Source organism: Oncorhynchus clarkii, chromosome 25 (genome assembly GCF_045791955.1).
Source record: "Oncorhynchus clarkii lewisi isolate Uvic-CL-2024 chromosome 25, UVic_Ocla_1.0, whole genome shotgun sequence".
Lineage (NCBI taxonomy): Eukaryota > Metazoa > Chordata > Actinopteri > Salmoniformes > Salmonidae > Oncorhynchus > Oncorhynchus clarkii.
The window spans coordinates 23,585,650-23,608,958 of record NC_092171.1 but is presented as its reverse complement, the minus strand read 5'-3'; the positions used below and the strand labels follow the sequence as shown (position 1 = coordinate 23,608,958).

At 42.0% G+C, this 23,309-nt stretch overlaps 1 protein-coding gene across 3 annotated transcripts in view; it reads right to left on the bottom strand.

Moving 5' to 3' along the window:
• The window catches only part of LOC139384121 (glutamyl aminopeptidase-like), a 50,027-nt gene that overhangs the window by 8,965 nt on the left and 17,753 nt on the right, over positions 1 to 23,309 (bottom strand). The window contains exons 2-15 of one of the 3 annotated variants that reach the window (XM_071128786.1): positions 19,427 to 20,120; positions 13,324 to 13,465; positions 12,601 to 12,735; positions 10,417 to 10,537; positions 10,152 to 10,306; positions 5,428 to 5,541; positions 5,185 to 5,319; positions 5,019 to 5,084; positions 4,728 to 4,793; positions 4,434 to 4,594; positions 4,230 to 4,312; positions 3,978 to 4,114; positions 3,812 to 3,867; positions 3,556 to 3,706 (exon numbers count right to left, since the gene is read on the bottom strand). In XM_071128786.1, the coding sequence (XP_070984887.1) occupies positions 3,556 to 3,706; positions 3,812 to 3,867; positions 3,978 to 4,114; positions 4,230 to 4,312; positions 4,434 to 4,594; positions 4,728 to 4,793; positions 5,019 to 5,084; positions 5,185 to 5,319; positions 5,428 to 5,541; positions 10,152 to 10,306; positions 10,417 to 10,537; positions 12,601 to 12,735; positions 13,324 to 13,465; positions 19,427 to 20,061 (2,157 nt within the window). In that variant the 5' untranslated portion in view covers positions 20,062 to 20,120. Of the gene's footprint in view, positions 1 to 3,555; positions 3,707 to 3,811; positions 3,868 to 3,977; positions 4,115 to 4,229; positions 4,313 to 4,433; positions 4,595 to 4,727; positions 4,794 to 5,018; positions 5,085 to 5,184; positions 5,320 to 5,427; positions 5,542 to 10,151; positions 10,307 to 10,416; positions 10,538 to 12,600; positions 12,736 to 13,323; positions 13,466 to 19,426; positions 20,457 to 23,309 lie in introns of those variants that run through there. The other 2 variants (XM_071128787.1, XM_071128788.1) reach the window with 2 other exon arrangements.

The following is a 23,309-nucleotide window of genomic DNA, read 5'->3' as shown; positions in this document are numbered from 1 at the left end:
AAATTGAGGTCAGGTGCATCCTGTTTCCATTGATGATCCTGGAAATGTTTCTACAAACTTGAATGGAGTCCACCTGTGGTGAATTCAATTGATTTGACATGATTTGGAAAGACACAAACCTGTCTATATAAGGTCCCACAAAATCAAGCCATAAGGTCAAAGGAATTGTCCGTAGAGCTCAAAGACAGGATTTGTGTCGAGGCACAGACCTGGCGAAGAATACAAAAAGGAATCTGCAGTATTCAAGGTCCCCAAGAACACAGTAGCCTCCATCATTCTTAAATGGAAGAAGTTTGGAACTACCAAGACTCTTCCTAGAGCTGGCCGCCCGGCTAAACTGGGCAATCAGTGGAGAAGGGCTTTGGTTAGTGAAGTGACCAAGAACCCAATGGTCATTCTGACAGAGCTCCAGAGTTCCTCTGTGGAGATGGGAGAACCTTCCAGAAGGAAAACCATCTCTGCAGCACTCCACCAATCAGGCCTTTATGGTAAAGTATCCAGACGTAAGCCACTCCTCAGTAAAAGGCACATGACAACCCGCTTGGATTAAAAAACTCTCAGACCATGAGAAACAAGATTCTCTGGTCTGAAACCAAGATTGAACTCTTTAGCCTGAATACCAAGCCTCACATCTGAAGGAAACCTGGCACCATCCCTACGGTGAAGCATGGTGGTGGCAGCATCATGTTGTGGGGATATTTTTCAGCGGCAGGCACTGGGAGACTAGTCAGGATAGAGGGAAAGATGAACGAAGCAAAGTACAGAGAGATCCTTGAAGAAAACCAGCACCAGAGCACTCAGCACCTGAGACTGGGTCAAAGGTTCACCTTTCAACAGGACAACGACCCTAAGCACACAGCCAAGACAACGAAGGAGTGACTTCGGGACAAGTCTCTGAATGTCCTTGAGTGGCCCAGCAAGAGCCCGGACTTGAACCCGATCGAACATCTCTGGAGAGTCCCAAAAATAGCTGTGCAGCAACGCTCCCCATCCAACCTGACAGAGCTTGAGAGGATTTGCAGAGAAGAATGGGAGAAACTCCCCAAATACAGGTGTGCCAAGCTTGTAGTGTCATATCCAAGAAGACTCGAGGCTGTAATCACTGCCAAAGGTGCTTCAACAAAGTACTGAGTAGAGGGTCTGAATAATTATGTAAATGTGATATTTCAGTTTTTTTTATTTCTTTTATAAATGTGCATAAACAATCTTAAACCTGTTTTTTGTATGTCATCACAGGGTATTGTGTGTAGACTGAGGGAAAAACTCAATTTAATCCATTTTAGAATAAGGCTGTAACGTAACAAAGTGGAAAAAGTCAGGGTCTGAATACTTTCAGAATGCTCTGTAAATATGATGGGCAGGCCATTATTTTGGCTACCATGGCCATGCCCCCATATGATGACAATGCCCCCATCCACAGGGACAAGAGATTACTGAATGGTTTGATGAGCATAAACCATCTTAACCATATGCCATGGTCGTCTGTCACCAGATCTCAACCCAACTGAACACTTATGGGAGATGGGAGCGGTGTCTGAGACAGCGTTTTTCACCACCATCAACAAAACACCAAATTATGGAATTTCTTGTGGAAGAATGTTGTTACATCTAGAGGTCGACCAATTAAATCGGAATGGCCGATTAATTAGGGCCGATTTCAAGTTTTCATAACAATCGGAAATCGGTACTTTTGGACACCGATTTTGACTTTTTTTTTATTTAATCTTTGTTTAACTAGGCAAGGCAGTTAAGAACACATTCTTATTTTCAATGACGGCCTAGGAACGGTGCCTCAACTGCCTCGTTCAGGGGCAGAACGACAGATTTTTACCTTGTCAGCTTGGCGGATTCAATCTTGCAAACTTACAGTTAACTAGTACAACGCTCTAACCACCTGATTACATTGCACTCCTCGAGGTGACTGCCTGTTACGCGAATGCAGTAAGCGAAGATAAGTTGCTAGCTAGCATTAAAGTTATCTTATAAAAAACAATCAATCAATCATAACCACATGGTTGATGATATTACTAGTTTATCTAGCGTGTCCTGCGTTGCATATAATCGATGCGGTGCGTATCGTTGCTCCAATGTGTACCTAACCATAAACATCAATGCCTTTCTTAAAATCAATACACAGAAGTATATATTTTTAAACCTGCATATTTAGCTAAAAGAAATCCAGGTTAGCAGGCAATATTAACCAGGTGAAATTGTGTCACTTCTTCACTTACTTTGCGTTCATTGCACGCAGAGTCAGTGTTTGGGCCACCTAATTTGACAGAATTTTACATAATTATGACATTGAAGGTTGTGCAATGTAACAGGAATATTTAGACTTATGGATGCCACCCGTTAGATAAAATATGGAACGGTTAAGTCTATGATTTGATAGAGCAGTCTGACTGAGCAATGGTAGGCAGCAGCAGGCTCGTAAGCATTCATTCAAACAGCACTTTCGTGCGTTTGCCAGCAGCTGTTTATGACGTCAATCCTATCAACTCCCGAGATTAGGCTGGTGTAACCGATGTGAAATGGCTAGCTAGTTAGCGGGGTGCGCGCTAATAGCGTTTAAAACATCACTTGCTCTGAGACTTGGAGTAGTTATTCCCCTTGCTCTGCATGGGTAACGCTGCTTTGAGGGTGGCTGTTGTCGTTGTGTTCCTGGTTCGAGCCCAGGTAGGAGCGAGGAGAGGGACGGAAGCTATACTGTTACACTGGCAATACTAAAGTGCCTATAAGAAAATCCAATAGTCAAAGGGTAATGAAATACAAATGGTATAGAGAAATAGTTCTATAATTCCTATAATAACTACAACCTAAAACTTCTTACCTGGGAATATTGAAGACTCCTGTTAAAAGGAACCACCAGCTTTCATATGTTCTCATGTTCTGAGCAAGGAACTTAAACGTTAGCTTTCTTACATGGCACATATTGCACTTTTACTTTATTCTCCAACACTTTGTTTTTGCATTATTTAAACCAAATTGAACATGTTTCATTATTTATTTGAGGCTAAATTGATTTTATTGATGTATTATATTAATTTAAAAATAAGTGTTAATTCAGTATTGTTGTAAATGTCATTATCACAAATACATTTAAAAAAATATATATTATTATACTTTTTAAAAACATTTTTATTTTAAATCGTCCAATTAATCGGTATTGGCTTTTTTTGTTCCTCCAATAATCAGTATCGGCGTTGAAAAATGTTCATCGGTCGACCTCTAGTTACATCCCTTCAATAGAGTGCCAGACACTTGTAGAATCTATGCCAAGGCACATTGAAACTGTTCTGTCTCGTGGTGCCCAATGCCCTATTTAGAAACTTTATGTTGGTGTTTCCTTTATTTTGACAGTTACCTGTATGAGCAAACTCCCAAGATTATTATTTGGTGTGTGTTCTAGTTGGCCAGCAGAGGGCATAATTCACCTGTACATTTTTATATATATATATATATATATATATATATATATATATATATATATATATATATATATATATATATATATATATACACTATATACAAAAATTAAGTGGAAAACAGACCCACCTGGAATTTAGGGTAAAGAACAGTGTCGTCAGACAACATGTCTCGCACATAGGCAATGGAAGAAGACACACGTTCCCAGACGATGTACTCAGTCTCATTGGTCAGGTATTTTGTCAGGTTGAATGCATTTCCATAATCGACAACATCTGCCCTGATGAGGCCGATAAGAACAAGACATTTCATCACAGTTTTCTAAAGCTCAGAGCAACTGAATTGACAGATGTACTTCAAGTGAATGTCGGTAATGTTGGTTTACCTTCCCAGAGCAAAGACATCATCTATGTAACTGCATCGGTCAGCAGCGTCAAACTCCTAGTAAAGAAAGTGTCCTGCCGATTAAGATAAGTGCAACCTATGAACTGGTAAGATTAAAACTTAATATTACCTCTGATACTATAGTAGCAGATTTGATTGATATTTACCTTGTGATTTGTTTGAAGCTGTTGACTAATGGTGCGCCACATGCTGTCATGGTGATTGACTCTGTAGAATCCAATATGGTCGTTATTGATCTTCAGGAGTCCATCCGTTGCAGGGAAATAGTCAGCTAAGACTTGCTCTAGATATTAGTGTGAGAGACAAATTTCAATTTAATGAAATACATGTTGTCACCAGAGGCTGGAACTGTAATTTTAAAAAGGTCAAGCAAAGTGTTTAGACAGAAGTATCTTTACCTGGACTGGACTTGTTGAACATGATGGACATATTCTTATTACTATCCACTGAGTGCCACTTAACAGGGATGGTCCACTTGTAGCTGAAAGAAAAGCATAGCCCTTTTAGGATTTACAGGTTTATCCTAAGAAATATAGCTGACTTCCATCGGGAAATCAACCAACGATCACAAAGGGACTTAATAGCGTGTTGAAATCACTGACCTGAGTGGTGAGGGTGGCTGGGTGGTATCAGCATTGGGGTCCAACAGGAATCTGCGCTGGGTGAGTTTGGTCTGAGTACCGGCAGTAGACAGGTCCAATACCGGGTAGCCCATCTGTTTGGTCCATGTGTCCATCACATCTGCCACAGGCAACCCACTCACCTGCAACCCAAAAATGTTAGTGTGTAACACACAAGTACACTAGATGTATTGAAATATTAACAATAATATCAACAATAATATCAACTTTGATATTTTGAAACTACTATGACTAAATTAGATATGACAAACATACGTTAGCAAGGGATGCCCAGAAGTTGGCTGTTTTGGCATTCTGAAAATGGAAATCTTTCAAGTATTTCTGTTGAAGGGAGAGAAAAACAGGTTACCATCCATAGATTTTATGATAAATAAAATGCAAGCTACGTATCTGACAGTAATCATAATTTTAATTCAACAGGGAAGTAATTGCATGTCCCTAACACTCACTATTACCAAATTATTCTGCTATTGACTGAATAGGGATCAAGAGACTTGGTGTAGGGATACTTCTATCCACTTTACGTCAAATTAAATGGATTCTTACCCGACAACCATCTCGGAAGTTGTCTCGACCCAACCAGTCCTCCACCATCCTGAGAATTGATGCCCCCTACAGGAAGATGTTTGGAACAAATTTCAAGACAAATTTAATTGAAGTACATTTTATTTAATCCCATGTAGTAGAGTGAAACGTGGTGGTTTTAGATTACCTTGTTGTAGGATATACCATCAAACACAGAGGTAATCTCAGCCGGAGTTGACACATCCACAATGATTGGATGGGAGGTGACGAGGGCGTCGTCCACCATGACAGGTAGTACATCACTGATGATCATGATGTCACGCTGGTAAAGACAGAACGAAGTAGATGTAGAATCTATTCATAACCAGAATTGTGATTAAAACAATTCCATTTCACATCACTCAATTCAGCATCTGTCAGATGGACTCACCATTCCCCAGAGAGGCTCAGCCTTCTCTACACCGATGTACTCAAAGAAACTGGCAAAGCCCTCATTTAGCCAAAGGTCATCCCACCAATCCATGGTCACAATGTTTCCAAACCACTGCAGGAAAATCCAACATGCAAAGTTATCTGACACCTGAATTTATGTCAAAACAAGTGTGTATGAGTGAGAGTGTGACAGGGTTAGGAAAATGTGGCACCCGACATTTGCCATTTGAGAAATCTGCATTGGGTACGTAACCTGATTAGGGCATCCACCCACGGTGGCAAGACTTTTTCATTTGGTCCCTTATTCCTAGTACGCAATGATTACATCAAGTGTGTGACTCTACAAACTTGCTGGATGCATTCGCTGTTTGTTTTGATTTTGCTTCAAATTATTTTGTGCCCAATAGAAATTAATGGTAAATAATGTATTGTGTAATTTTGGAGTCACTTATATTGTAAATACGGATATAATGTTTCTAAACACTATTACATTAATGTGGATGCTGCCATGGTTATGGATAGTCTTGAATGAATTGTGAATAATTATGAGTGAGAATGTTAGATGAACAAATATCATACCCCAAAGACATGCTAACCTCTCACCATTACAATAACAGGGGAGGTTAGCACTTTTGGGAGGGTATGATATTTATCCCTCTAACTTTCTCACTCATCATTATTCACAATTCATTCAGGATTATCCAAAGTGATGGAGTACAGAGCCAAAACAAATAATTTGTCACTGTCCAAGTACTTTTGGAGTTCACTGTAAATACATTTTCATGCACACAAAATATCAAAACATTCAGTGTAACACTCTTTGGCTCTGCATACAATATAAAACACAAAACAAAGCTACAGGCACAAAAACAGGCACAATATGAACAAATAAACCTACAATTTCTACTGGTATTTACCAGGTATTTAGTAAATTCAAGTCCTACCGAACAAGCTTTTTCACATTCACCTTAAACAATTATCTTATGACATATCCTTTTGTGTGGATTTACATGCTTGTTTTATTGCTACTGATAGAATATGACAGAGTTTTACATGTAGTTCACTACTCTCCAGTGTTGGAGAGTAGTGAACTACATGAAGTTCATCTAGTAATTAAACAACATTTTACTGTAGCTCGGTACTAGTTGAACCAAATTCTAATCTTGCTAGTCTTGTCAGTAGTTAATTACTTGTTAATTACTTGTTTTGGTGGTGTAGCTAACTACTGGAACTACACACTACTTGTTTTGCTAAAATACAATATGGGTGAAGTATAAGGCAAGTATCAGACCTTCCTAATTCTCACTTGAAACATGTTTTCTGTGTTTATTAGGCTAAATTACACATTCTGTTAACATTTGACCCCAGATTGATATTTTCTTGAAATTTGTAGTCTATGACATTTCAGATTTAGATATTATCATATTTCACTAAGTGGCTTGGATGTAGTGAACCATTTTTTCAAAATAGCTTTAGTTCAGTAAACTATATTTTTCTTAAGTGTAGCTTAACTTCTTCCAGTGTGAAGTAATTGGTAAACTATGATTTGAGAAAAGCTTCTCCAACACTATTTATTACTTTATGATTTAATCACTGTCTGAACTGCACATTGTGATCATTGTGATCCAGGTTGTTTGTATCCAAGCATTTCGTATTATTCTGTACGTAACTCCGAGACACTCCATTTAGTATATGTTAAGTTTCGTATGGTATGGTATGGTATGTATTAATTTGTGGATGTCCATCCCCAATTTTGTATGATTTGTTACGAATTACAATTCATATTATGTTATGAATTTGAAAAACGTACAATATGTTATAAATATGCTAAATGTGACGCCGACAGAGATAGTCGCCTCGCTTCTAGTCCTTAGGAAACTATGTAGTATTTATTTATTTTTTATGTATTATTTCTTGCATTGTTAGCCCAGAAAATCTTAAGAATTATTACTTACAGCCATGAAGAACTATTGTTTACAAGGGTGACGTCAACTTACCAACATTATGACCAGGAATACGACTTTCCCGAAGCGGATCCTTTGTTCGGACCACCACCCAGGACAATGGATCTAATCCCAGAAGCCGACCCCAAAAAACGTCGCCGCAGAAGAGGCAGACGGAGTGGCCTCCTGGTCAGGCTCCGTAGGCGTGCATACCGCACAATGCTTCAAAGTATACTACTCACCAATGTCCAGTCTCTTAACAACAAGGTAGACGAAATTAGAGCTAGGGTTGCCTTTGAGAAATCAGAGATTGTAACATTCTCTGTTATACGGAAACATGGCTCTCTCGGGATACGTTGTCGGAGTCGGTTCAGCCACTGGGCTTCTTCATGCGTCACGCTGACAGCGATAAACACCTATCTGGGAAGAATGGCGGGGGTGTATGCTTCATGATTAACGACTCATGGTGTAATCATAACAACATACAGGAAATCAAGTCCTTCTGCTCACCCAACCTAGAATTCCTTACGGCCATATTATCTCCCAAGAGAATTCTTGTCAGTTATCGTCACAACTGTGTATAAATACCCCATCAAGCAGACACCACAACGGCCCTCAAGGAACTTTACTGGACTCTTTTTGTAAACTGGAAACCATATATCCTGAGGCTGCATTTATTGTAGCAAAGGAAATTTGAGAACAAGGCTACCTAAATTCTATCAGCATATTGATATTGATTGACGAGACAGCCTACAGCGAGGAGGTGAGGGCACTCAGAGTGTAATGTCAGAAAAACAACCTCTCACTCATCATCAACAAAACAAAGGAGATGATCGTGGACTTCAGGAAACAGCAGAGGGAGCACCCCCCATCCACATCGAAGGGACAGCAGTGGAAAGCTTCAAGTGCCTCGGCGTACACATCACAGACAAACTGAAATGGTCCACCCACACAGACAGTGTGGTGAAGAAGGTGCAACAGCGTCTCTTCGACCTCAGGAGGCTGAAGAAATGTGGCTTGTCACCTAAAACCCTGACAAACTTTTACAGATGCACAATCAAGAGCATCCTGTCGGACTGCATCATCGCCTGGTACGACAACTGCACCACCCTCCACCGCAAGGCTATCCAGAGGGCGGTGTGGTCTGCACAACGTATCACCGGGGGAAAACTACCTGCCCTTCAAGCCACCTACAGCCCCCGATGTCACAGGAAGGCCAAAACTATATTCAAGGACAACAACCACCCGAGCCACTGCCTGTTTACCCCGCTACCATCCAGAAGGCAAGGTCAGTACAGGTGCATCAATGCTGGGACCGAGAGACTGAAAAACAGCTTCTATCTCAAGGCCATCAGATAGGTAAACAGTAATCACTAACTCAGAGAGGCTGCTGCCTACATAGACTCAGATCACTGGCCACTTTAATAAATGGATCACTAGTCACTTTAATGATGTTAACATATCTTACATTACTCATCTCATATGTATATACTGTACCTTATACCATCTATTGCACCTTGCCTATGCCGCTTGGCCATCGCTCATCCATATATTTTTCCAACCCTTTAGATTTGTGTGTATTAGGTAGTTGTTGGGGAATTGTTAGATAATACTGCATTGTCAGAACTAGAAGCACAAGCATTTCGCTACACTCACATTAACATCTGCTAACCATGTGTATGTGACCAATAACATTTGATACGAATTTGCAAAACATTAAACATGTTATGAATTGCAAAATGTATGTATGATATGTTATGAATTCTAGCTAGCTCGCTAATGTTAGCTAGGCTAGGGATTAGGGTTAGGAGTTAGGTTAAATGGTTAAGGTTAGGGGAAGGGTTAAGGTTAGGGGAAGTAGTTGCAAAGTAGCTAAAAAGTAGTAAGTAGTTTAAAAGTTGCTAATTAGCTATAATGCAGAGGTGTCTGTGATAACATTTGAACTCGCAACCTTTGGGTTGCTAGGCCTTGAAGTTTGGTATGTAACCATACCACATACTAGCTGGAGTGTCTCCGATTTACCTACAGAATAACATGAAATGCTCTGAGACCAGGTTGGGTTGTTCTAACTCTGGTTTGGTTGCAACTATGCTGATATTCACCTTCCTGTTAACAGACTATGGAAACAAGGAAACAGCAGCCAGCTGTCACTTGCCCCTCAGTCCTTTAACTTTGGACAATTCATAAAACTTTATGGACAGCACCATCACCGTCTTATTGCCGAACAATAAAGAGATGATATCTTGGAAAAAGGTCTTATTGTGTTGCCTATCATAAAAGGTTTGATGGATAACTGGAGGGCTGACGTACTTCAATAGAACACTAGTATTTTCATGACCAAATTCAGGGTCAATGTAAAACCTTTCCAAGCTATTGATTGGAACAAAGATATGGTGGTTCTCTTTTCTTAACATTGAGTTCTGCCGCTAATGGTTGCCTCATGACTTTACATCCTCATTTAGGCTTCATCATGGTGACACAATACCGTAATAAAAATCTTGGGTGATTGAGCTTTCTATGATTATAAATATTAAATCTGAGTTTTGATTTTCCACTATAAGATGTGTTCCAGTAGTTATCCACTGTAACATGAATAATGAAGAACTCCCTGAACTCTGGAGTGTTCTTTAGTGATAGTTTTTCTGTTGTGCTAGTGTTTCTGTTGTGGTAATGTTTCTGTTGTGGTAGTGTTTCTGTTGTGGTAGTGTTTCTGTTGTGGTAGTGTTTCTGTTGTGGTAGTGTTTCTGTTGTGGGAATGTTGGGGACATGAGTCTCTCACCTGGTGGACCAGCTCATGAGCGATGACACTGGCAACACGTTGTTTGTTGTACGACGAGGACTGGTTCTCATCATAGAGGAGGTTGGCCTCCCTGTAGGTGATCAGACCCCAGTTCTCCATGGCCCCCGTGCCAAAGTCAGGGATGGCAATCTTATCTGGTAGAAGAGAAAAACATTTTATGCAACCATGTGTGTGTATAACGCATTATTCATTAATTTTATCCAGTGGTCACAACAGTTTACAGACAGAGGAGATCGCAAATTACCTAGCTTAGGGATGGAGTAATTCATGTTGAAATATTCCTCAAAGTAGTCAAAAATAACCTTTGTCGTGTCCGCTGCATACTCCGCAGTCCTGATTTGTGCAGGCTGTGCATAGATTCGCAACTGGAATAAAAGGATTTGAAAGCAGAGTTGTTAAGTGTGTATACACTACAGAATGTGTAAGTGTGTGTGTGTTTACATTTAATCAAGACAGTATAATTCTTTATATTGTCCAGTAACAAACATTTGCATTGTAAAATGTCACTAACTCTGAAAACAGCTGTGACGCAGATCAGAGACCAAAGTTAGATAAACTACACCATTTAAAACATTGTATTTACACTACATTAATAAAAGTATGTGGACACCTGCTCGTCGATCATCTCATTCGAAATCATATGCATTAATATGGAGTTGGTCCCACCCATTGCTGCTATAACAGCCTCCACTCTTCTGAGAAGGCTTTCTAATAGATGTTGGAACATTGGGCTCCCGAGTCGCGCAGTGCAAGAGGCGTCACTACAGTCCCTGGTTGGAATCCAGGCTGTATCACATCCGGCCGTGATTGGGAGTCCCATAGGGCGGTGCACAATTAGCGTCGTCGTCTGGGTTTGGCCGGGGAATTTGTTCTTAATGGACTTGCCTAGTTAAACAAAGGTTAAATAAAAAAACATTGCTGCGGGGACTTCCATTCAGCCACAAGAGAATAAGTGAGGTAAGGCACTGATGTTGGGCCATTAGGCCTGGCTCGCAGTCAGCATTCCAATTCATCCCAAAGGTGTTCGATGGTGTTGAGGTCAGGGCTCTGTGCAGGTCAGTCAAGTTCTTCCACACCGATCTCGACAAACCCTTTCTATATGGACCTTGTTTTGTGCACAGGGGCATTGTCATGCTGAAACAGGAAAAGCCCGTCCCCCAAGGGGCCTAGCCCAGGCCAAACCCAAACATATGGCAGCAGATCCACAAGGTCTGCCATGAGAGGTGACTGTATAGTTCCCTTAAGGAAAAGCACATTTAGTAAATCCGTTTTCTCTGTGAGAGCTTCCCATGTCTGGAATACACTGCCATCAGACACACATAACTGCACCACATATCACACTTTCACAAAATGCTTGAAGACATGGCTAAAGGTCAATCAGATTTGTGAACATGGTCCCTAGCTGTGTGTTGCCGCTTTCCATGTCTGTAACTTGTGAGGTGTGGAAACACTGTTGTTTTTATGAATTTTGTCTTGCTGCTTTTTGTTCTATGTCTGTATGCTATGTCTTGCTTGTCCTATGTTGCTATTGTCTATATTGTAATTGTTTTTAATAACCTGCCCAGGGACTGCGGTTGAAAATTAGCCAGCTTGCTAAAAGAGGCACTTTTACTGAAACGTTGATTAAAGTGCACTGTCCCTGTAAAAATAAAATAAACTCATTATTCCTCAACCACCAAACTTTACAGTTGGCACTATGCATTGGGGCAGGTAGCATTCTCTTGGCATCTGCCAAACCCAGATTTGTTTCCACTGCTGCAGAGTCCAAAGGCGGAGAGCTTTACACCACTCCAGCTGATGCTTGGCATTGCGCATGGTGATCTATGGCTTGTGTGCGGCTGCTCGGCTATGGAATCTTTTCATGAAGCTCCTGACGAACAGTTAATGTGCTGACGTTGCTTCCAGATGCACTTTGCGGTCCCGTTCTGTGAGCTTGTGTGGCCTACCCCTTCGCGGCTGAGCTGTTATTGCTCCCAGACGTTTCCACTTCACAATAGCAGCACTTACAATTGACCGGGGCAGCTCTAGCAGGCCAGAAATTTGACGAACTGATTTGTTGGGAAGGTGGCATTCTATGAAGGTGCCATGTTGAAAGTCACTGAGCTCTTCAGTAAGGCCATTATACTGCCAATGTTTGTCTATGGCGATTGCATGGCTGTGTGCTCGATTTTAATACACCTGTCAGCAACGGGTGTGGCTGAAATAGCCAAATCCACTATTTTGAAGGGGTGTCCACATACTTTTGTGAATATGTAGTGTAGCTTTTCCACCATTTAAAACATTGAACTTCACAGGCTTAAATTGTTACAACATTTACTCTCAACTGTAGACTATACAATATGATTTACAACATGTTATACAGTCAGTCTTTTCTTAGTTTAAGGTATGGAAGGACCAATGACTGCTGAGAAAAATAGCAAGTACTTACAGGAATTCCTCGGGACGACTTCCTTTCCACAAACGTGAACTGGTGCACAGCAAAACATACCAAATAGGTACTCATTGGAACGGACCTCTGAAAGAACGTTTTGATCTTATTGCCAGGAAGCGTTTCTGGGGTGCCCTGGAAAGGAAGAGGTTCTGTGGTTTAATGAAGATGTCAGACAGCATCTCTTATAGTTGTGTTCTCAGTACCAAAGACCCGGAGCAGAAGATTGATGGCTCCTGCTCTTGCATTCATGACACTCACTCTCCTCTCTCTCTGTGTGACTTCCATTGCAGTTTCAAGAAAACTAACCGGTAACACTATATGCCACCTGTTTTGTGATACATTCAATAAGTTGTGGATACATTTATGCATTTTTATAAATTGGGTGGCTCGAGCCCTGAATGCTGATTGGCTGACAGCCGTGGTATATCAGACCATATACCACGGGTATGAAAAAGCCTTTCTTTTTAGTGCTCTAATTACATTGGTAACCAGTTTATAATAGCAGTAAGGTACCTCGGGGGTTTGTGATATATGGCCAATATACCACGGCTAAGGGCTGTATACAGGCATTCCGCTTTGCATCGTGCTTAAGAACAGCCCTTAGCCATGGTATATTGGCCATACACCACACCCCCTCGTGCCTTATTGCTTAAATATAGAATGTTATATAAGGAGCAATTTGTAGTACTTGTGTTGCTATTTTTTATGCCTAGACTGTACCTCCATTGGCATATTGGCGAGGGCTCCATAGTCCTTGTCGTGGGTGATGGAAATATTGTAAGTGGCCTTTTTGTTCGGCTCATCAAAACAGGGGAAAGATTTGCGGGCGTCTGTTGGCTCATGGTCGGTGGCAGCAATTTTTCTTGGGAGAAAAAGAAACATGGCATGATTCCATGAACAACTAAGCCTCCCCATTTTGCTATTATGTTGTTTGCAATTAATGTTGAACTATGCAGTGTTTACTGGATTGTGGCTGTCTAAATGTACCTAACCTGTACCCCCGCACATTGACTTGGTACCAGTACCCCCAGTATATAGCCTCATTGTTATTTTATGTTACTTTTTAAAAATGATATATATATTTTTTTTTTTTACTTTTCAGTAAATATTTTCTTTACTGCATTGTTGGTTAAGGGCTTGTAATAAGCATTTCACGGTAAGGTGTGAAATTGTATTCCGCACATGTGACATTACATTTGATTTGAAATGTTTATTTTATTTTTATTTCACCTTTATTTAACCAGGTAGGCCAGTTGAGAACAAGTTTATTTACAACTGCGACCTGGCCAAAATGAAGCAAAGGAGAGCGACAAAAACAACAGAGTTACACATGGGATAAACAAACGTACAGTCAATAGCACAATAGAAAAGGTCTATGTGTACAAATGTAATAAGATTAGGGAGGTAAGACAATAAATAGGCCATATAGGCGAAATAATTACAATTTAGCATTAACACTGGAGTGATAGATGTGTAAGTAGAGATACTGGGATGCAAAAGAGCAACAAAAAAACTATGGGGATGAGGTAGTTGGATGTGCCATTTACAGGGCTGTGTACAGGTACAGTGATCAGTAAGCTGCTCTGACAGCTGATGCTTAAAGTTGGTGAGGGAAATAAAAGTCTCCAGCTTCAGTAATTTTTGCAATTCGTTCCAGTCATTGACAGCAGAGAAATGGAAGGAAAGGCGGCCAAAGGAGGTGTTGGCTTTGGGGATAACCAGTGAAATATATCTGCTGGAACGCGTGCTACGGGTGGGAGTTGCTTTGGTGACCAGTGAGCTGAGATAAGGCGGAGCTTTACCTAGCAAAGACTTATCGATGACCTGGAGCCAGTGGGTTTGGCAACGAAAATGTAACGAGAGCCAACAAGAGCATACAGGTCGCAGTGGTGGGTAGTACAGTGGGGCAAAAAAGTATTTAGTCAGCCACCAATTGTGCAAGTTCTCCCACTTAACAAGATGAGAGAGGCCTGTAATTTTCATCATAGGTACACTTCAACTATGACAGACAAAATGAGAAAAAAATTCAGAAAATCACATTGTAGGATTTTTTATGAATTTATTTGCAAATTATGGTGGAAAATAAGTATTTGGTCACCTACAAACAAGCAAGATTTCTGTCTCTCACAGACCTGTAACTTCTTCTTTAAGAGGCTCCTCTGTCCTACACTCATTACCTGTATTAATGGCACCTATTTGAACTTGTTATCAGTATAAAAGACACCTGTCCACAACCTCAAACAGTCACACTCCAAACTCCACTATGGTCAAGACCAAAGAGCTGTCAAAGGACACCAGAAACAAAATTGTAGACCTGCACCAGACTGGGAAGACTGAATCTGCAATAGGTAAGCAGCTTGGTTTAAATAAATCAACTGTGGGAGCAATTTTTAGGAAATGGAAGACATACAAGACCACTGATAATCTCCCTCGATCTGGGGCTCCACGCAAGATCTCACCCCGTGGGGTCAAAATGTTCACAAGAACGGTGAGCAAAAATCCCAGAACCACACGGGGGGACCTAGTGAATGACCTGCAGAGAGCTGGGACCAAAGTAACAAAGCCTACCATCAGTAACACACTACGCCGCCAGGGACTCAAATCCTGCAGTGCCAGACGTGTCCCCCTGCTTAAGCCAGTACATGTCCAGGCCCGTCTGAAGTTTGCTAGAGAGCATTTGGATGATCCAGAAGAAGATTGGAAGAATGTCATATGGTCAGATGAAACCAAAATATAACTTTTTGGTAAAAACTCAACTCGTCGTGTTTGGAGGACAAAGAATGCTGAGTTGCATCCAAAGAACACCATACCTACTGTGAAGCATGGGGGTGGAAACATCATGCTTTGGAGCTGTTTTTCTGCAAAGGGACCAGGACGACTGATCCGTGTAAAGGAAAGAATGAATGGGGCCATGTATCGTGAGATTTTGAGTGAAAACTTCCTTCCTTCAAGGGCATTGAAGATGAAACGTGGCTGGGTCTTTCAGCATGACAATGATCCCAAACACACCGCCCGGGCAAAGAAGGAGTGGCTTCGTAAGAAGCATTTCAAGGTCCTGGAGTGGCCTAGCCAGTCTCCAGATCTCAACCCCATAGAAAATCTTTGGAGGGAGTTGAAAGTCCGTGTTGCCCAGCAACAGCCCCAAAACATCACTGCTCTAGATCCTCTGCATGGAGGAAAAACATTTGATCTCTGTCATTGCCAACAAAGGGTATATAACAAAGTATTGAGATAAACTTTTGTTATTGACCAAATACTTATTTTCCACCATAATTTGCAAATAAATTCATTAAAAATCATACAATGTGATTTTCTGGATTTCTTTACCAATTTTGTCTGTCATAGTTGAAGTGTACCTATGATGAAAATTACAGGCCTCTCTCATCTTTTTAAGTGGGAGAACTTGCACAATTGGTGGCTGACTAAATACTTTTTTGCCCCACTGTATATGGGGCTTTGGTGACTAAATGGATGGCATTGTGATAGACTGCATCCAATTTGCTGAGTAGAGTGTCGGAGGCTATTTTGTAAATGACATTGTCGAACTCAAGAATCGGTAGGATAGTCAGTTTTGCAAGGATGTTTGGCAGCATGAGCGAAGGATGCTTTGTTGCGAAATAGGAAGCTGATTCTAGATTTGGATTGGAGATGCTTAATGTGAGTCTGGAAGGAGAGTTTACAGTCTAACCAGACACCTAGGTATTTGTAGTTGTCCACATATTCTGTGTCAGAACCGTCCAGAGTAGTGATGCTAGTCAGGCGGACAGGTGCTGGCAGCAATTGGTTGAAGAGTATGCATTTAGTTTTACTAGCATTTAAAAGCAGTTGGAGGCCACGGAAGGAGTGTTGTATAGTATTGAAGCTCGTTTGGAGGTTTGTTAACAGTGTCCAAAGAAGGGCCAAATGTATACAGAATGGTGTCGTCTGCGTGGGTGCATCAGAGAATCACCAGCAGCAAGAGCGACATCATTGATATATACAGAGAAAAGAGTCGGCCCGAGAATTTAACCTTGTGGCACCCCAATAGAGACTGCCAGTGGTCCGGACAACAGGTTCACGCAAATAGAACCTTATGGCTCTGAAATGTCAATCTGGGTTCCGCAATAAAGTTCTATCTGCCACAGAATGTTAAAATTATTGCAATTTGAATAGAAAAGTAGACATTTAATGATTAAATAAAAGTGAATATCATTACTTCTTTCTAATCACATTATCAAATATACTGAACAAAAATATAAAGGAAACATGGAACAAATATAAGATTTTACTGAGTTACAGTTCACAAGGAAATCAGTCAATTTAAATTAATGAATTAGGCCATAATCTATGGATTTCACATGACTGGGAATACAGATATGCATCTGTTGGTCACAGATACCTTAAAAGAAGGTAGGGGCATGGATCAGAAAGCCAGTCAGTATTTGGTATGACCACCATTTCCCTCAACTGTGCAACACATCTCCTTCACAGAGAGTTGATCAGGCTGTTGATTGTGGCCTGTGGATTGTTGTACCACTCCTCTTCAATGGTTATGCGAAGTTGCTGGATATTGGTGGGAACTGGAATATGCTGTCGTACACATGCGGTGATGGCGGCGGATAAATGGCCCGACAATGGACCTCAGGATTTGGTCACGGTATATCTGTGCATTCAAATTGCCATCAATAAAAATGAAATTGTGTTCATAGCTTATTCCTGCCCATACCATAACTCCACTGACACCACGGGGCACTCTGTTCACAACATTAACATCAGCCATACTCGTGGATGTGAGGCTGGTTGTAAGTACTACCAAATTCTCTAAAATGACGTTGGAGGTGGCTTATGGTAGAGAAATGTACAGTGAATTATCTGGCAACAACTCTGGTGACATTCCTGCAGTCAACATGCCAATTGCACGCTCCCTCAAAATAAAACATCTGTGGCATTGTGTTGTGTTACAAAACTGCACATATTAGTGGCCTTTCATTGTCCCCAACACAAGGTGCACCTGTGTAATGATCATGCTGTTTAATCAGCTTCTTGATATGCCACACATTTCTGGTGGATGGAGTATCTTGGCAAAGGATACATGCTCACCAACATGGTTTTAAAAGAAATGTGTGCACAAAATTTGAGAGAAATAAGCTTTTTGGCCTTATGGAAAAATTTGAGATCTTCTATTTCAGCTCATGAAACATGGGACCAAAATTTTACATGTTGCGTTTATATTTTAGTTTAGTGTATATTAATTCCTGTTCAACGTTAGATCAGATAGATAACTAGCAATATTTCTAAAGGTTAGCTCTGGATGAGTAAACTGATACTTTTTCTGGTCTCTGACACCCAGTCAGTAAACTCCTTGCTAGTTATCAATAAAATGTGGTAAGTTGGTAAGTGCACCTCCTTCCAATGAGGTTTATGTATAAGTATAGAACAAGACAAAAACAGGAATGCTTCTCCTAAAGGTTTTAAACATGCTCTAATCATCTGTATTTATTTGTTTTTTCCATGAAGAGTTTACTTTATGGCCATTCTTCTGAAAAAGTGGTGGGGAAAAAATGTAAGTAATTGAAAGAGGATATGAATAATCAAGGACTAGGGACTATCAGCAATTATGTATAGTTTTGAGGGGAGTATAAATTCCAGATCGCAGAACTGTTTTGTGACGTCTTCCTCTTTCATGACTCAATAAGTATCACCTTACATACAATTATTTTTGATTGACAACTCAACATTGTGTGATTGGATTGCAGATAGAATTGGATTTTTCACATCATAAATGGACTTTCTTTTCGCATGTAAAAGGACCACCTAAAGAGCAACTCTGTGAATAACTGATTTATGACCAAAATGTCAGATATAGTCCTTTGGACTATAAGGTTCTTATTGACACACTGCAAACTACACATCATAGACGCTTTCATTTGAACTTTGTATAACAGCAATTTAACAGACAATCTGTAACAGGTAATTATGGATTTTCAGACACACTCTGACCTTATCAAGGTTTAACCATGTTCACATTAATGCTAAGAATCACTGCACTCCCTGGGAAAAATAAGTTAATTTTTCCCTCAGTGGTTTCATCCCATTACACCCATGTTTGGAGTAGGTCTGTAGTGTGATATAAAGCACTTACAGATGGTATTTTGCATTAACCATTCTAAATAGTTGCTTTTTCTTGCCACCTGTTCCAACAATTTACTTGGAATACTGGGCAGCATATCTGCCAAGATGGAAATCCCCAATGAGGGATTGTTGTACATTCCCGTCAGAATCTGCACATCGTTATACTACAATTAATAGTAGTCATGGTGGTAGTAGTAGTAGCAGCAGCAGTTACTAGAGTGAACAATATTTCTCTCTAACATTAATGGCATTTTCCAGTGAGCTGCTGGGCCTCATGTGCACTCATACACATGCATGTACGCACACACGCACACGCACACGCACACGCACACACACACACACACTCACACACACACACACACACACACACACACACACTCAGTTGTCAACACTCAGATTACAACTTGTACACTTGTTCCCAAAAGGAAATTTTCCTTAAAGAAATTTGGCTGAGGATCTGTCTGAAGTTTATGGTTATAGATCTATTAAAAGGGGTACAAAGTAGCATATACAGCACACATAACACTGAGCATGAGGGATTTAGTTACATTGTAACCATTCTCATGCATTTATTAATTTCGGTCTTCATAAATATTGTCTTCCCCTAACTGGTGGATGGTTCAATTTTTGAAAATGTATATTACATCAGAGTCATACAAAAACTGAAATACACCCAATCTATTACCAAACATTCATGCCTCCAATGACTTACTTGATGGCTCCGTTCTCTGTGTAGGTGACTCTGTAGAAGCCCACCAGAGATCCATTGAGCCAGCCTTGAAAGTCCAGGCTGAGAACGTACACCTCACTGAGCTTGGTGGCCACAAGCTCCTCTGCCGCTTCGACTACCACATACTCCTGTGGTTTGAACTCAAAGCAACCCTTGATGGCCACGGTGACCTCCCTCTGAGCCTGTGGGGTTTTCAGGACGAGCCTGGGGACTGCACTGATGAACGTCTCTCGGATGTGGAGCCACAGGTGCCTCGTGGGTCGGCTCACCTCCAGGTGCACGGACACGCTCCCCGTGTAGAGGTCAGTGGTCAGGTCAGGCTCCAGATGGAGATCATAATGCACTGGCTTCACGTAGTCTGGCAGCCGGAAATTCTTCCAGTCCCCGTCAGTGTTGTTGGAGGGTTTGCAGGGCCCCCTGTCAGCTGGTGGGGGGGTGGGCTTGGGGGTTTCCTCTGTGGGGGCCGGGTCAGCCAGGGTACTGTCCGGCCGCGTGAGGCCCACCCCCAGCCCAACAGCAATGGCTGACACCACCACTACCGCACAGATGAGGGCCACATGCTTTCCGTGGATGGAGTAGCGCTTCTCCTCCTTTTCAAAGTCCATGCTTTCAACCATGGTGCCCGGCTTGGTGGTGCAAGACCATACGCTGTGATCTCAGATATCCTCTGAATCCCCTACAGGAGGAATAATGTGGGAGAAAACAGCTGTTTCCAGATCAGATTTCCAGTGGGTTGCAGCAGAAGCAGAGCACAAAGCCAAACTGATTTAAAACTGACTGCAGATCAGTTTCTTGGAGAACTTGATAAGAGGACCCTAGAGTTCAAGCATATCTAAGAGGAAAAACTATTGGTCTGAGTTGATCCAAGCTCTGTCTGCCTGTCACCGAGCGCAGGGCAGCCTGTGGGAGGTGGAGAGAGGTTAACTGGAGTGGTGAAGAGGGTTGCGGAGGGGGAGTCTACAACACAACAGAGAGAAGGACTCCCACACACTGGAGGCAAGCCTTATACACTAGACAGAAAACTCAGTGCACCGCTATGCATACCCTGTTGGGGTTAAACATCTATCATTCCCTGTTAATCAACAACAGGGAAGCCAAAGTCATGTTTCAGTTGGGTTTGTCTCTCTGCCCCAGAGGGTGCGTTTCTGGTGGGGGAAGACTTAAAAATCATTCTACCTCACTTTTAAAAACACGTCTCCTGCGCCACTAGGGGTGCTAAAACCCTAGACCACTTTTATTCTACCCACAGAAGCGTATATAAAAAAGGCCCTCAGCCATCCTCCCTTCTGTAAATCTAGAATAACTCTATTCTCCTGCTTCCTGTTTACAAACAAACAACTCAAACAGGAATTACCAGCTCAATACGGAAGTGGTCCGATGAAGTAGAAGTGAGGCTACCAGACTGTTTTGCTAGTACAGACTGGGATATGTTCCAGGATTCATCTAATAGCATTGAGAAGTTTACCACATCAGTCACGGGCTTCATCAATAAGTGCATAGATGTCGTCCCCAGAGTGACTATAAGAACGTATCCAAATTCAATATCCGTGCTGGGCTAAAGGCTAGAGCTACCACTTACAAGGCGGGACACAGATACATACAAGAAAGCCTGCTACGACCGCCGACGAGACATCGAAAATGCAAAAGGAAAATATAGTAGGAAGGTGGAATCCTATTACACCAGCTGCGAAGCTCATCATATGTGTGATGCAGAACTCCCAAACGAGCTAAAAGCCTTCTATGCTCGCTTCGAGGAATACAACAATGAGCCTTGGGTGAAAGCCCCTGTTGTTCCGGATGGCTGTGATCTCTCTCTGTGGCCGATGTGAGTAAAACTTTTAAACAGGTTAACACTCGCAAGGTCGCTGGGCCAGACGGAATACCAGGGTGCATTCTCAACGCATGCGCAGACTAGCTGGCAAGTGTCTCCACAGACATTTTCAATCTCTCCCTGACACAGTCTGTAATCCCAACATGTTTTAAGCTGCCCACCATTGTTCCTGTTCCTGAACTCCAAGGTAACCTGACTAAATGATTCTCCCTGCGATCACTCACATCCTGTACCATCCTGTACTCCCTGTTCACCCACGACTGCATGGCCACACACACGACTCCAACACCATCAAGTTTGCTGGCGAAACTACGGTGGTGAGACAACCTACAGGGAGGTCAGAAAGTTGGCAGTGTGGTGCCATGACAATGACCTCTCCCTCAACGTCAGTAAGACCAAGGAGCTGGACTACAGGGAAAAGAGGGAAGAGCACACCCCCATCCACATAGATGGAGCTGTAGTGGAGCAGGTTGAGAGCTTTAAGTTCCTTGGCGTCCACATCATTAAGGAGTTAACATGGTCCACATACACACCTGCACAGTCGTGAAGGCACGACGGCACCTCTTGCCCCTCAAGAGGCTTGAAAGATTTGGCATGGGCCCTCATATCCTCAAAAGTTCTACAGCTGCACCATTGCGAGCATCTTGACTGACTGCACCACCTCTTGGTATGGCAAATACACCACCCTCGACCGTAAAGCGCTACAGAGGGTGGCGCGGACAGCCTAGTGCATCATTGGGGCTGAGCTCCCTGCCATCCAGGACCTCTAAATCAGGCGGTGTCAGAGGAAGGGACAAAAAAATTGCCACAGCCTCCAGCCATAAAGCGTTCACTCTGCTACTTTCCAGGACACGGTACCGGAGTTTCGGCTCTCAGACCAACAGTCTTTGAGACAGCTTCCCCCCAAGCCATGACTCCTAAATAGTTAGTTTGGGTAACCATCAATTATCTGCACTGATCCTAACTTGCACTGACTCTATGCACATTCACAAGAAAACACACACACAAACACTCTCACGCATACAACCACTAAATCATTATCTATCCTGATGCCTAGTACCTTAACCCTGCCTTCATGTACATACAGTGCATTGGGAAAGTATTCAGACCCCTTGAATTTTTACACATTTTGTTACATTACAGCCTTATTCAAAAATAGATTCATTAAATAGTTTCTTTCCCCCTCAATCTACACACAATACCCCATAATGACAAAGCAAACAAAGGTTTAGATTTTTTTTCAAAATGTATAAAAAAATGAAATAATACATTTAGATAAGCATTCACCCCTTTACGCAGTACTTTGTTGAAGCACCTTTAGCAGCGATTACAGCCTTGAGTCTTCTTGGGTTTGACGCTACAAGTTTGGCAGACCTGTACTTGGGGAGTTTTTCCCATTCTTCTCTGCAGATCCTATCAAGCGCTGTCAGGTTGGATGGGGAGCATCACTGCACAAATATTTTCAAATCTCTCCACAGATGTTCGATTAGGTTCAAGTCCGGGGTTTGGCTTGGCCACTCAAGGACAGAGACTTATCCCGAAGCCACTCCTGTGTTGTCTTGGCTGTGTGCTTAGGGTCATTGTCCTGTTGGAAGGTGAACCGTCGCCCCAGTCTGAGGTCCTGAGTGCTCTGGAGCAGGTTTTCATCAAGGATCTCTCTGTACATTGCTCCGTTCATCTTTCCCTCAATCCTGACTAGTGTCCCAGTCCCTGCCACTGAAAAACCTCCCCACAGCATGCTGCTGCCACCACCATGATTCACTGCAGGGATGGTGCCAGGGTTCCTTCAGACGTGACGCTTGGCATTCAGGCCAAAGAGTTCAATCTTGGTTTCATCAGACCAGAGAATCTTGTTTCTCATGGTCTGAGTCTTTTAGGTGCCTTTTGGCAAACTCCAAGCGGGCTGACATGTGCCTTTTACTGGGGAGTGGCTTCCGTCTTGCCACGCTACCATAAAGGCCTGATTGGTGGAGTGCTGCAGAGATGGTCGTCTTTCTGAAAGGTTCTCTCATCTCCACAGAGGAACTTTAGAAC